The sequence below is a fragment of the Mobula hypostoma genome, chromosome 19 (genome assembly GCF_963921235.1).
Source record: "Mobula hypostoma chromosome 19, sMobHyp1.1, whole genome shotgun sequence".
Lineage (NCBI taxonomy): Eukaryota > Metazoa > Chordata > Chondrichthyes > Myliobatiformes > Myliobatidae > Mobula > Mobula hypostoma.
The window spans coordinates 1,652,267-1,666,472 of NC_086115.1; the positions used below are offsets into that span (position 1 = coordinate 1,652,267).

Sequence of the window (14,206 nt, forward strand, 5' to 3'; positions counted from 1 at the left end):
GCGGGTTGGAAGTCCGTGTGGGGCGCCACTCCTCGCACAGACACTTGAGCAATGTGTGGTTAAGTGCCTTGCTCAAGGACACAAACACACTGCCACAGCTGAGGCTCGAACTAGCGACCTTCAGATCACTAGACTACGCCTTACCCACTTGGTCACGTGCCCAACACTAACTTAAAGTTAAGGCAAGGTTAAAGGTAAACTTAAACCTGTTAATATTATGTTATAGTCCTATGTTAAAGAAAATAACTTTCTTCTTGTTCATTTTTAACAGTACTCATCATTTTATGCAGTTGATTTTTTTTCTGCTTGGGTAGGGTGAGACTAGTAATAGGTTTAGGGCGAAAGGTGAAGTAGTTCAGGGGAATCTGGGGGTGGAAGGAGTTGCCAGTAGAAGAGGAGGATACAAGTTCAATTGGAGCATTTAAGAGAGGTTTAGTTACGAATGGATGTGAGAGATATGGAAGGCTTTGGTCCTGGAACAGATAGAAGATCAGGCTAGCATGGATCAGGTGGGCTGAATGGCCTGTTTCTATGTCATAGCGGCTTTGTCTCTAGGTCCCTGCATTCTCCATTATTCCAAAGAAAGCAAAGCATTGTAGAGCCAGTCTTTGTTCTTAAGCCTTGGCAATGTCCTGTGTATCCTCTTCATCCGCTACATGCGTATTTCCTATAGAACCGTGCAGGGCAGACTTAAATGTATTAGTCTAGGCATGACTTCCCTGCTCTTTATTCTATGCACACATCAATAAAGGCAAGTGTTACATTTGTGCTTTTGTCTTCCTACAATGCCTACATCAAGGTAGTTTCTCACGAAGACTCTATTCATCATAAGGACACTCATCAACAGGGCATTTCCTTCGTAAGGAAAGTGAGGAGTTACCGGAGCCCGAACACCCATTCTCAACGATTTAGGAACAGCTTCTTCCCCTCTGCTATTAGATTTCTGAACGGTCCAGGAACCCATGAACACTAACTGGATTTTCCTATTTGTGCATTACTTATTGTTGCAATTTATTGATTTGAATGTCTTTGCTTCGTACCGCAAAACAATACATTTCCCGTCATGTAGCAACGATAATGAATATGAATGTGGTGTATCCACCATTTACATTATTAGCAATAAACACTCAGGCAACAAAAGAATAAATAACTGTAGTCCGAGGCGGAGATTTATACCATAGAATATATTTCATGCCCAGCTCTTCTCGCAGTCCTCTTCCTATTACTATGGAATCAACGCAAGGAACAAGTCAGGTATTTCTACGGTTATAAATCTGAAAACCGTAGCAACACAACAAATACAGCTATTGTAACGATAAGGTATCGATAGAGGCTCAAAGGGGAAAGCGATATTAAAATTAAGGTTAAACGTGATTAGCCATTTGTGCTTTTCTTTCAAGTGTTTCATTATTCCCTTCCTCGGTTTATTTACCTTTATGAATTACTGGTGCTGTCCCTAAGACCTTCCACTGGCGGAGAGGCCGGGAGAGCAGTGGGGTTGCCGCCCCGAGGTGACACTGGGAACGGGACAACGAAATAACAAATTCAGGCGCAGCAGACCCGACTGACGCAAGTGTGACGCAATGCCCGACGCGTTTGTTGATGTTACGCAAGGCAAACGCCAGACGCCTGCGCGGTACGGAGCGTCTGGGTCCCTGGCGTCAGGGTCGGTGCTGAAGCCGTTTGCGTTGTGGGAATGTGGGCAGGAGGCAGAGGGTGGAGAGAAAAGGGGTAGGATAGGGCGGTAGGAGGACGGGGAGAAGGGGTAGGATAGGGCGGTAGGAGGACGGGGAGAAGGGGTAGGATAGGGCGGTAGGAGGACGGGGAGAAGGGGTAGGATAGGGCGGTAGGAGGACGGGGAGAAGGGGTAGGATAGGGCGGTAGGAGGACGGGGAGAAGGGGTAGGATAGGGCGGTAGGAGGACGGGGAGAAGGGGTAGGATAGGGCGGTAGGAGGACGGGGAGAAGGGGTAGGATAGGGCGGTAGGAGGACGGGGAGAAGGGGTAGGATAGGGCGGTAGGAGGACGGGGAGAAGGGGTAGGATAGGACGGGGAGAAGGGGTAGGAGGACGGGGAGAAGGGGTAGGATAGGGCGGTAGGAGGACGGGGAGAAGGGGTAGGATAGGGCGGTAGGAGGACGGGGAGAAGGGGTAGGATAGGGCGGTAGGAGGACGGGGAGAAGGGGTAGGATAGGGCGGTAGGAGGACGGGGAGAAGGGGTAGGATAGGGCGGTAGGAGGACGGGGAGAAGGGGTAGGATAGGGCGGTAGGAGGACGGGGAGAAGGGGTAGGATAGGGCGGTAGGAGGATGGGGAGAAGGGGTAGGATAGGGCGGTAGGAGGATGGGGAGAAGGGGTGGAGAGGAAAGGGGTAGGATAGGGCGGTAGGAGGATGGGGAGAAGGGGTGGAGAGGAAAGGGGTAGGATAGGGCGGTAGGAGGATGGGGAGAAGGGGTGGAGAGGAAAGGGGTAGGATAGGGCGGTAGGAGGATGGGGAGAAGGGGTAGGATAGGGCGGTAGGAGGATGGGGAGAAGGGGTAGGATAGGGCAGTAGGAGGATGGGGAGAAGGGGTAGGATAGGGCTGTAGGAGGATGGGGAGAAGGGGTAGGATAGGGCGGTAGGAGGATGGGGAGAAGGGGTGGAGAGGAAAGGGGTAGGATAGGGCAGTAGGAGGATGGGGAGAAGGGGTGGAGAGGAAAGGGGTAGGATAGGGCAGTAGGAGGATGGGGAGAAGGGGTAGGATAGGGCGGTAGGAGGATGGGGAGAAGGGGTAGGATAGGGCGGTAGGAGGTAGAGGAGGAAAGGTAGGAGGGGAGTGGAGTGGGCGGTGGTTGGGGGGGCTACGCGGCATATGCGGTTCGCTAGCGCTCGAGGGTTTGGAATGCTAGACGCTCCTCCTCTCCGGCGCTTGTAGGAGGAACAGCTGGTGCTGTGATTTCCATTGTAGTGACGATCATTTCCAGCCCCATGGAGACATTGTGAGTGATCCTGGGAGCGAAAAACAGTGCTGAAGGAACTTGGTGCTTCCCCCATTGACTTCCTCTGGCACCTTGTTTGTGCCCTCATTTCTGGCATTGCCCACGTTTTCAACCCTCCCTACATCGTCTCCCAGTGCCCCCTATGATTTGCCACCCCACATTCTCCTACGTTCCAGTGAAAACAGCCTCTTTCCTTAACTCAGTTTTTCCACTCCTGGCAACATCTCCCCACCCCCACGGTATATCCTCTCACGTTATCTCCCCATTATCCTCTCCGCCTTCTCACAGCACCCCCCCCCGCCCATTTTTACTTTCCACTGCCCCATACCTGCATCTCTGTTCTGCACGTCCCAGGGACAATTCAAGCTGTAATAATTAACAGGGCTTCAATACCATGTTTATTTTTCTATATTTTATAACATTGTATGTTAAATTCATAATTAAATCATTTATTTCCAGAAAATTAAACATCCTAGGTAAATTGTGAATGTGTCATGCCTGAAATAAAGTCCATGTTTCGGGAAGTCCTTCCTAAACAAGGTATGTCTTTGTTCAGCTTTACCGTGCACCTGTTTTGAATTGATACTTAGTTATCTGAAAATCTGCAGTATTACAGTCTGCACCTTAAGATTAGAAACTTTAGGACCTAGTAAATCAGATGCTTAATTGTTTTTTTATATTAAAAAAACATGAGTAGTAAATTAGCTATTGGAAAACATCCAAAACCTGTTTTAACAAGGAGTTAATTAAGAGTCGTCTGTTACGTATTGCATTGTATTGCTGCTGTGAAGACTACAAGTTTCACAACCTATGCCGTTGATATTAAACCCGATTCTGATCTTCAGCATCTACCGTTTAGATCATAAACACAGGAGATTTGGAGATCAGTCCCCATGGATACTTCCTGACCTCCTGAGTTCCTTCGGCATTTTGTGTGTATCTACCAGTTGGAACCAATTTTAGTGAACGTTGCAAGAGTTACTTTAAAAAAAGTTGAGAATTGCTGTGTTGTATAGTGTGTAGAACATAAAACTATTTTTAATTGATCTGTTTGTATTGGTGCAACGCTATGCTAGAGGAACTCAGGAGGTCAAATAGCACCCATGGAAATGAACAAACAGTCGACGTTTCAGACTTGAGACCCATCTTCAAGACTGGAAAGGAAAGGGGAAGATGCCAGAATAAAAAGGTGGGAGGAGGGGAAGGAGAAGTAGCTAGAAGGTGAAGCCAAGTGGGTGGGAAAGGCAAGGAGAGGAAGGAATCTCATAGGAGAGAAGAATGGACCATAGGATAAAAGGAAGGAGGAGGAGCACTGGGGGAGATATCCTATTGGCTTCCTTCTAGTGATGCAAGGAAGCATTTTGAAACATTGGGCACCACGGTAGCGTAGTGGTTAGCGTGACAGTATTACAGCTCGTGGCATCAGGAGTTCAATTGTGGCATCATCTGTAAGGAGTTTGTACATCCTCTCCATGGAATAAGTTGATTTTCCCTGGATACTCTGGTTTCCTTCCACAGTTTAAACATGTACCAGGTAGGTTAACTGGTCATTGTAAATTGTCCCATGATTAGCTTGGGGTTAATTCCGTGCCCTGTTTCTAAAATAAAATAAAAAGAAATAGAGGTGACATCTGGAATAGTTTGAAGCACAGCAAATATAAAAAAAATAGCAATTGCAGGTACATTTGAATGTAAAAAGTGACAGTTATTTGCCAGCAGAGATTTTTTGTAATCCTTGATTCATTCACATTAGGTCAACTCTCCTTCGAGGATGTTCCCTCAATGGTACTCTGTAAGCCAAAGCTGCTGCCACTTAAATCAGTAACACTTGAAAAGATGGAGAAAATGCAAAGGGAAGCAGAGGCAACCATACGGCAACAGGAATTGGCACAAAGAGAACAGCAGTAAGATCACTTAACACAGTACTGGATCGTATCTGTAAAACTGACCTCAGACGTTCCAAATAAAGCTGTAGCAATATTGTGATGTTTATTTAAATCAAACTATTCTTATTTTTTAGAACTTTGGTATTGGGTTCAATTCAAATGCCAGTGGTCATTGTTATTCACAAACTTTTTCCAAAACAGACCTTCTGTAGGGCCTTATGTGATACACATAATGAAGCAGATAGTCTGATTTCCAGCCCAACAATGTATTATAATGGTGTATGGGGGAAAAAATTAAGAGCTACAAAACTCAGGCCAAAAGTAGTCTTGTAATGTTGGTTAGTGCTGACATACAGGATAAAGCTTCCATGTTAGTTATTCAAATTACATTAAAGGATTAAAAAAACAAATAGCTTACTGTATTGTTCAGATAAAATTACATTTTATCTTACTTAGCTCCTACAGTCAGTGTAGCTAGAATTCTCAGTTGAATCAATAAGTTAATAGCTTTAAGCTTCAGTTCCAGACTGCAACGTAAATCCAGTATTTGTAGGACATTTAAAAACTTAAACACGTGGAATTCTGCAGATGCTGGAACTTCAAGCAACACACATCAAAGTTGCTGGTGAATGCAGCAGGCCAGGCAGCATCTCTAGGAAGAGGTACAGTCGACGTTTCGGGCCGAGACCCTTGGTCCTGACGAAGGGTCTCGGCCCAAAACGTCAACCGTACCTCTTCCTAGAGATGCTGCCTGGCCTGCTGCGTTCACCAGCAACTTTGATTTGTAGGACATGCTGCACTGGCAAAGCTATACTCTTCCTGCTGTCATAACTCATTGACTATGTGTTGGCAAAGTTAAATACCAAACAATCCCAGCATTCGTCATCAGAGCAGATGAACTGATCAATTATCTAAGTGATAATGTTGGGATGATTCAATGTACATTTGTCATAATTTGTCCATATTAAGTCTTCACATTCTTCTTTTTTGAGGTCATTACTGTCCCCTGCACGCTTTTCATCCATGCTGGGTTATGAGCTGGTGATCTTTGGAAACTCACCCAGCAGAAGGCAAGGGCAAACCACTGTTGTAACTTGCCTCATACGCGGTTCCCCACTACGACAGAGAGGCGTGGTGGGGAACCGTCTGCTAACTGGAGAAACTCCGGATGTGATGTACCTTTCCTTTTACTGTTCATTAGACCAAGCCACTTGATAGAAACATTAGAACTGTGGTATCTTCAGTTTTCAACTTTATTTCCAAATGTTGCAAGTTTTGTTTATTTGGGGAGGCATTATAACGTAACAATCAGTACATTGCTATTATAATGCCAGTGACCTGGGTTAAAGCAACATACACAAAATGCTGAGGAACTCAGCAGGTCACGCAGCATCTGTGGAAGAGAGTACAGTCACATCAGCACTGAAAAAGAAGTCAGGAAAAGGAATGGGCGAAATCAGTGAGAAGGTGGGGGGGAAGAGAGGTAAAAGGTGACAGGTGAAACTGGGAGAGGGGGAGGGGTGAAGTAAAGAACTGGGAAGTTGATTGGTGAAAGAGATAAAGGGCTGGAGAAGGGGGATCCGAAAGGAAAGGACAAAGACCACAGAAGAAAGGGAAGTGGGAGGTGTTGGGCAGGTAAGGAGATAAGGTGAAAGAGGGAAACAGGAATGGGAAATGGTGAGAGGGTGGGGGCGTGATTACTGGATGTTCGAGAAATTGATGTTCATGGCATCAGGTTGGAGGCTACCCAGACAGAATATAAGGTGGTGTTCCTCCAACCTGACTGTGGCCTCATTGTGGCAGTAGAGGAGGTCATAGACTGACTTTTCGGAACGGGAAGTAGAACTGAAATGGATGCCCACTGGAAGACTCAGCCATGGTCTGTAAGGAGTTTGTGTGTTCTCCCCATGTTCATGTGAGTTTCCTCCCATATTCCGGAGATATACAGGTTAGTAGGTTAATTAGGCACACTGGTGTCTTTGGGCCATGTGGCTGTTAACCATGCTGTATCTCTTTAAAAAAACTCAACAGCACTTTAATTTTACTTGTATACAGTTTTCCATCTTCCTGTCACCACTACATTTCCAGTAAAATTTTATAAATATTCTGCAATAAAAAATACAACAGCCATATTTCATCCTCAATCAATATTTAATGAAAGTCAGAGACATTTTATACATTCTGCTGGAACTTGTACAGAAATAAGGTAGAGTCCAGCTTTGAAACTGCATGAAGCACATTTTTAGCATTAGCAGCCAAGAGAGATCTATTACACATAGCATGTGTAACCCATCAATACAGATTTCAGTACTTCAACCAGTCCTTTTGAAGACCACAGTATTCAAAAAGGTGTGGCAGTGATATTTGTACAAGACTATGGAATGATCAGATTACTCCAACCCTAAAGTAGTTTATTTTCAATTACCACAAGCATGTGGCATTTGTTAATTAAATTCCAATGCTGCCCCTGCCCCTGGAAAAAGAAAATCTATACCCTACATATTAAGTGCTTTTTGGTTCTATTCTCGCAGTGAATGCACTTGAAAATATTTAATGAGGTTTAACCCCTCCCCAAAGCTCACATGTAATGTAAACTCTGTGGACTGAAAAGCTATAATCAAAATATGATTGCAGAAAAAGAGAAAAAAATTCAGGTATATGTGCCTTTTTGTGTGATAACTGTTTCACTTGAAACGTCCACCATCTCCTTCGCTAACAAAACGTTTGCGTCCCCTGAAAGAAAAATAAAGTAGGTATGTTACCAAATTCTGGTAATGTAAAAACAATAGTGACATAAGCTTTTCGTATGCTAGAATTGTATCTGGGGCAGAGATGGAATGGAATTAATTGTAAATGTAGAGATCCACAGACCACAATGTGGTTATTGCCCCATGTTGGAGCCTGGAAGATTGCAAAGTGGAACTTACTAGACAGAATAATTAATTGAATATTTAATAAGCTGCCATTTTGACAACTAGACAGATTTAGCATATGCTATTAAAGTGTTACTGGAAAGCCATGTTTATGTAACCTATTGTGCTAATATCTTGTGTGAAGTTTTTTTAACATCAGCTTTTTACTTGTATAGGGCATGTACTCAATAGTATTCTGCAGCTCTGTGTTTTAAGGACAATCTAAATTCGGAAGGAGAAGGTTGGTTATTGTTTAGGTGCTTTTCCACTCATTTTAATTTATCTTGCATTTATAGTTTTCTAAAGAAAGACTGAGTATTTCTTCAAAGGCTTTCCCCTTCACTTCCCCCCCCCAATGGAATAAGTACAAGAATATGAAAAGTATAGAGGAATAATGGCCAGACGTGGGCAACTAGGACTAGCTTGGTGGGCAGCAGAGTCAAGACAGACAAGTTGGGCCGAAAGGCCTATTCCCATGCTGCATTACTCTACGTCAATATGGCTGTGGGAATAGGTCATGTGACTTGGATTACCATTAATACCAAAAACATGTACTCTATACAAATCTACAGTTTTATAATACATGGGAGAGAAGAAACATCACTGAAATCTTGCTTGTGGCACAAAAGATGGTAATAAGTCTCCTTTGGGAGGTAGCACAGTTAACTGCAGAGAGGGTTTACGAATTAGTTTTTCTATATAGTCATCTTTTTGTGGTAAATGTAACTAACTCACGAGAGATTATAAAATGTAGTTTGAAAATGCCATTTACACAGCGACCTGTGAAGAGTGATCCACTACAATGTTACTCACCGAGACGGACAAAGATCTCTCAGCTCTTTCACTATGATCCCCATTTGATGGCACTGTTCCACAAACCGGTCCATTACTGCATAAGCCTGTGGCACATCCAAATGGATATCTGGAATTTCCTTGTATACTCGCTCAAAGCCCTGCAATTTGAAAAAGCAATTTTAAAAAGTAAATTGTACTTTTCAAAGCAAGACAATCTCTTTCACCACTTTTTACTAAATTACTATTAGACAGGTTTCACTATACATGCTCAGGATAGAAAATAACTTAAAAAAAACAATTAACCTAAAACCAAAGAAAGATGTTCATAAAACTTAATAACTGAACAATATTTTATTTTCACGCAATGCTGCCGCATGTATTCAATATGCTGTGCTACAATGTTTTCCCCTCCACCCTCTGCTATAATGCACTTCGTTCAATATACTCCAGTACCCTACTGAAGTGCTGGATAAATAGCAGAAAGGATTAAACCATCTTTCAGCCAAATCAGTTACCATTGAATATCAGGAACAAACTGATCACAGGATGTCAGCCCAAGTTAAAGATCACTTATTAATAAACAGGTTAATGATGATAAAAATGGCAAATATTCTAATAATTCAGGGAATGAAAAGTCAAAAATAATCTAGATACTGAAAATAAGAACAATGTACTTAAAAAATTCAGCAGGTCAGTCTGAAGCAAACTTTCTCTCACCACAAATACACCCTGAGTATTTACAGGATTCTCTATTTAAATATTGAATCGATAAAGGAAAGAGTCTGATGAACTGTAGAGCACAGCTCACTGTTTATATTGTCTTCTACCATGGGTTCTCAATTAGCTTTCTTTTCTAAAAATCAAAACAACATAAATACCAATAATCAAATAAAAACAAAATAAATTCAGCAAGCCAGGAATCATCCATGGAAGGAGACAGTTCCAGATTAAAAACTTTTTCATGAATACAGTCAGTGGCTACTTCATTAGGTACACTTGGTTTATCCAAATATCTAACATCAGCTAATCATGTGATAATAATTGCATAAAAGCATGCAGTTGTGGTCAAGTGGTTCAATTGTTGTTCAGACCAAACATCGGAATGGGGAAGATATGTATTCTAAGTGATTTTGATCATGGAATGATAGTACCAGAGGAGGTGATTTAAGAATTTTAGAAAGTGCTATATTCTGGGATTTTCCTGCAGTAGTCTCTTATAGTTTAGAGAATGTTGCAAAAAAAGAAACAAAAACCATCCAGTGAGTGGAAGTTATGTGGGCGAAAATATCTTTTTAATGTCAGAGGAGTGAAGTCAGAGTTGTTCAAGCTGACAGGATGGCAACTACACGTTAACAACAGGAGGTGTGCAGAAGAGCATCTCTGAATGCACAAAGCTGAACTTTGAAGTAGATGGACTACAGCAGAAGATCACAAACAGGAGGTACCCAATAAAGTTACTACCGTGTGTATATATGTATATATTCAAAACATTGATCCTGTTCATGTTTCTTTCCAAGGATGTGCTCTTTCTTTCTATTAATTCTTTATTCTCGCACATGCTACTGTGGCTCTTCTAATTTGAACATTTAGAAAAGGGCTTGCAAAGTTTATTTTCTGACATCACGTCTTGTGGCCATCGGAACAAATAATGTACAATAGCAGTGCTGCCCAGTAGATGGCACTCTTACTCTGTTCATTTGGTCCACGGTGATAATAGATTCCCACAAGGATTTCAGCAGCTTTAGTATCATTTTGAAGGTTGTTTCTCCCGTTGATTCCAGAACCATCACTATAGCCTAAATATTTTGAAAATAAAATCAACAATGGACCATCTTTAAACAAGCATCAGTACTAAACATTTACAATAGTTACTGAAGGCTTTTCAACGCAACAACACAAACAGCTGTTCCGAATCTCTTACTAGTTCTGTGAAAATGTTTACCTAATAGCAAACCTATCTTTCAGTAATATACAGCTTTCTCTTGAAAACTTTGGGTAAACAATCCCGAAAATCTGCTCTTCACCTTATATATTTCGGAGCACTGTGTGGGGCTTACTCAATTGAATGATAATCTGGATATTAAAGAAATCAAGAGATATGCTGTGACACAAATGTGATAGGTAAGGTAAAAAAATCTTAGTGAAAGGCTGAGCAATCATAAGAGCCTGAATGGCCTTCAGTTGTTTCTACTTATGCTTGTAACCAAACTACTAAATATATGCAGACATCCTCAAAACACCATTACCGGTGGTTCCAAATAATTTTGTTATTGATAAATTAAGGAATCTATACTTCACTATTCACGACTTACAACTAGATATGCAGCCAAGTGATAAAAGCAGCAATTTATTAAAAACTCAGGTGATACTGACTGCTTTACTGTTACTTTAACAGAACCATCTCTGGGAAAGAATTACTAAAAATTTATGCATTGGAGAGATTATTACCCAAAATTCAGATCTGCAGTAGTTGATGGTGACCTGAGGTGACTCTAGAACTTTAGAAAGACAGATTGGGGTAAAACTGAAAAAGGAATGGTCCCCCCCCCATTTTTTTTGCTTTCAATTTCACCTTGTGCTAATGTGTTTAGAATTTATCAACTAATATTGTTGTTGCAAAACCAACCACAGAAGCCCCAAATGTCAAAAAGGTAGATAAATCCACCAACACAAATTGGTTAGAACACGTGATCAAGAACACCTTACAGAAAGTAACTACTGAAGTTAACAATGTCAACAGCCCTAGAGAGTAACAGCTTCCAGTTATTTTGTTCATATATTTAGTCTGCACAGCCATGTAGACTGCTACACGCTTTGAGTAATCACTGCTGATTTGATTAAGAACCATACAACTTGTTCAGAGTACCAAAGCATTTCTGTGAAGTTTGTCTCCTCCCCTCCTCCCCCACTGTGCTGGAATCAGATGAGTAATGGCTGTCAGTACATCAAGCATCATATTGTCTGTCCTCTTAAGGAAGCATTTACAATCTAAATGCCCTCAAATGGATTATCTGCTTCCTTAAAGTGCATCTCCAAATCAGCATATACCCTCAAACTGAGTGATTGCACTTTATTATTTCATTTTTTTCTTAATTATCTTCTCCTTCCAGTTCATTCATGCTGTTCACATATTTGGTAAATATGCCTTTCCTGGCCCTCAATTTCACCCTTATAAACTTACCTGACCCATAGTGTCTTATTAGAGATTCTTGTGACTATTTTCTGTATTACCCTAGATTTTTCATGCTCATATCCATCTCAATCATTATCCTAAACCCAATTGTGATCACTATTGCACCATTTGCATAATGTTTGAAAGATTTAATTGTTACCTTGTACACAAGCTCATGGTGAAAGTGTGGCACTTCAAGTTCCTGCAGGCAACGTTCAGCTTCTCCTACATCTCCAGACACTTGGTATTCCTTCAGCAACATGTCAATCTGTCAAAAGAGATAGGCCCTGTCAAACACAGTACTGCAACAGTTGATTAATCTGCCCAAATACTATCTATTTGGTCAATACTACTAAGACTACAGATTGACAACTGTAAATTTCCAGTCATGTTGGTTCCAGATTCTGAGAAATTAATCAAAAAATTGTCTGGGTTAATTACTAAAATGGATATTACTGAATAATCAGGTTTTAGGTAGGATTTGAGTACAAGTATTTTTAAATGGACAGGTCATGAATCCATCAAATGTGCACTTGCTGTCTCCAAGAGCAGTACAGTTGGATACACTACACCGAACATATTAATTCAATGCATTTCAATTCATTACCACTCAAGTATAAAAGAATTCTCTCCCGTGCCACCCCCATCACCTTGGTTCTTTTGTCAGCATATTAAATGTGTCATTCCTTTGTCAATTCTTAAGCCATTTAACATCAACCCTTTCTGATTTTAAGTACATTATTTTCTCCTCTTGAATCTCTAATCTGAGAACACCACCAGCTATCCAGCTAATGTAAATCATTTTAATACATCTCATCTGTACCTATCCAAACTTCTCACACCCTCTGTGAAAGTCTGGTATCTAAAATTGAAAATGGTATCTTGTTATTTATATTTATTTTATTTTATAAAATTTTCCTGTCTACGTCATGAGTTACAATGAGTACCTCATACTTTAGCAGCTTGGCTGGTTGCCAACTTAAAAAATCTCTATGCATAAGCATTCTAGACACTCATTCTTCCATCCATAGGACTATTTAAGAAGAAAATATGAGTGTGTCAGGTAACCTGCACCTCACCCCAAACCCTTTCCTTTCCCTCTCCCTGTGATTCACCCTATTTTCCTGCCCCAAACTCCGTCATAAAGTTTTATTCTCCTCCACCCCATCTGCCTGTCACCCACATATTTAACCTACTGGGCCTCCTATCTCCTCCTCCAACTGGTTCCATCTGCCCATCATCCTCCCTCATCTGGTTCCACTTATCAGTCTCGTACTCTCAGTCGCTTCACGCCACAGAAACCGGCATAAGCACCGGCCTGATGGGCCACAAGGCTCCAGACAGATTTTGACTTTGACTTGTGTGTTTTAGTTTAGCCAGATTGTTTTTGTCTGTTTTTGAGACTTAGGTGAAGATTAGACCACATTTTATGAGTAATGAATGGTTTTAGGGTTCACAAACTTTTTTTTACAACTGTAGGTTACAGGGGAAATAATGCTTGCTCTGGGCTGATATAGAGCCAGAGGGTTAAATGGTTTCCTTCTAATGACGAAAGGAAATACAGAAAAGTGTTTGATGCTACAAAAATGTCTATTTCCAGTTTTGTAAAGGTAATTACCGAGATAGAAGGAACCTGGAGAGGACATTTCAAATAGTGGGAGAGTCTAGGACCATAGGGCACAGCAAGACAATAATACTCATTTCAATTACACACAGTTATCAACCAATACAAAAGAATACCCTAATATACCTCTTGGACAAGTTGTTCAACAGGCCTTTGTCCACCTCCTGTTCCCCATACGTTGTCCAAACGCACTCTACCCCTCTTCATGCTGAGCAGCACAGCTGCTCTACCCAAAGCAGATCTGTAGAAAGGGGGAAAACATAGAATCGCTGTTAACTTTAAATCAATTCTGACCATTTATCAAAAGATATTACTTTTAAAATAATCAAAATCTTTACAAGTCAATGTTTCTAATTATGGATGAAGTTCAAATATGCACTTTATTGCTGCTACTAAAAACTCATATCTATTCTGATAATGAATCCCAACTACAGGTTTCCCCCACTATCTGAAGGTCGAGCATTCCTATGAAACTGTTCGTAAGCTGAAATGGTGTAAAGCGAAGAAGCACTTACCATTAATTTATATGGGAAAAATTTCTTGAGCATTCCCAGACCCAAAAAATAACCTACCAAGTCATACCAAATAGCACATAAAACCTAAAATAACACTTACATATAGTAAAAGCAGGAATAATATGATAAATACACAGCCTATATAAAGTAGAAATAATGCATGTACAGTGTAGTTTCACTTAACAGAATTGGGAAGATTTAGCCAAAATTGATTTGTAGAAAAAAATAGGCACGTACACGCATGTGCACACACCTGCCCGTGCAAGGCTTCATGGTCATGGTCGATAAAAGTTGCTGGTGAACGCAGCAGGCCAGGCAGCATCTCT

General features: G+C 41.3%; 2 protein-coding genes across 5 annotated transcripts in view; one reads left to right on the forward strand and one right to left on the reverse strand.

Annotated features, from left to right (window-relative positions):
- Nucleotides 1–1,594: 1,594 nt before the first annotated feature.
- On the forward strand, nt 1,595–5,461 carry bbip1 (BBSome interacting protein 1). Of its 3 annotated transcripts, none has more exons than XM_063071106.1 (3): nt 1,595–1,666; nt 3,436–3,516; nt 4,730–5,458. In XM_063071106.1, the coding sequence occupies exons 2-3, from the start codon at nt 3,471–3,473 to the stop codon at nt 4,882–4,884; spliced, it is 201 nt and encodes a 66-aa protein (XP_062927176.1). In that variant the 5' UTR covers nt 1,595–1,666; nt 3,436–3,470; the 3' UTR covers nt 4,885–5,458. The 3 variants fall into 3 exon arrangements, with proteins under 3 accessions (XP_062927176.1, XP_062927178.1, XP_062927177.1); XM_063071108.1 differs by lacking the exon at nt 1,595–1,666 and adding an exon at nt 1,697–1,731 and having other exon boundaries at nt 4,730–5,461; XM_063071107.1 differs by lacking the exon at nt 1,595–1,666 and adding an exon at nt 2,851–2,976 and having other exon boundaries at nt 4,730–5,461.
- A 1,504-nt stretch (nt 5,462–6,965) lies between these two features.
- Nucleotides 6,966–14,206, reverse strand: part of pdcd4b (programmed cell death 4b) — a 34,662-nt gene continuing 27,421 nt past the window's right edge. Inside the window, exons 7-11 of one of the 2 annotated variants that reach the window (XM_063071230.1) lie at nt 13,492–13,606; nt 11,902–12,009; nt 10,258–10,365; nt 8,588–8,727; nt 6,966–7,595 (exon numbers count right to left, since the gene is read on the reverse strand). In XM_063071230.1, coding sequence (XP_062927300.1) covers nt 7,547–7,595; nt 8,588–8,727; nt 10,258–10,365; nt 11,902–12,009; nt 13,492–13,606 — 520 coding nt within the window. In that variant the 3' untranslated portion in view covers nt 6,966–7,546. The remainder of the gene's footprint in view (nt 7,596–8,587; nt 8,728–10,257; nt 10,366–11,901; nt 12,010–13,491; nt 13,607–14,206) is intronic. The other variant, XM_063071231.1, reaches the window with a different exon arrangement.

Bases quoted from the DNA above. Each gene is read 5' to 3' on its own strand.
- bbip1 (XM_063071106.1), top strand. From the start codon at position 3,471: ATGCCTGAAATAAAGTCCATGTTTCGGGAAGTCCTTCCTAAACAAG. The intron at 3,517-4,729 runs GTATGTCTTTGT...CATTCACATTAG, and splicing joins GGAAGTCCTTCCTAAACAAG to GTCAACTCTCCTTCGAGGAT.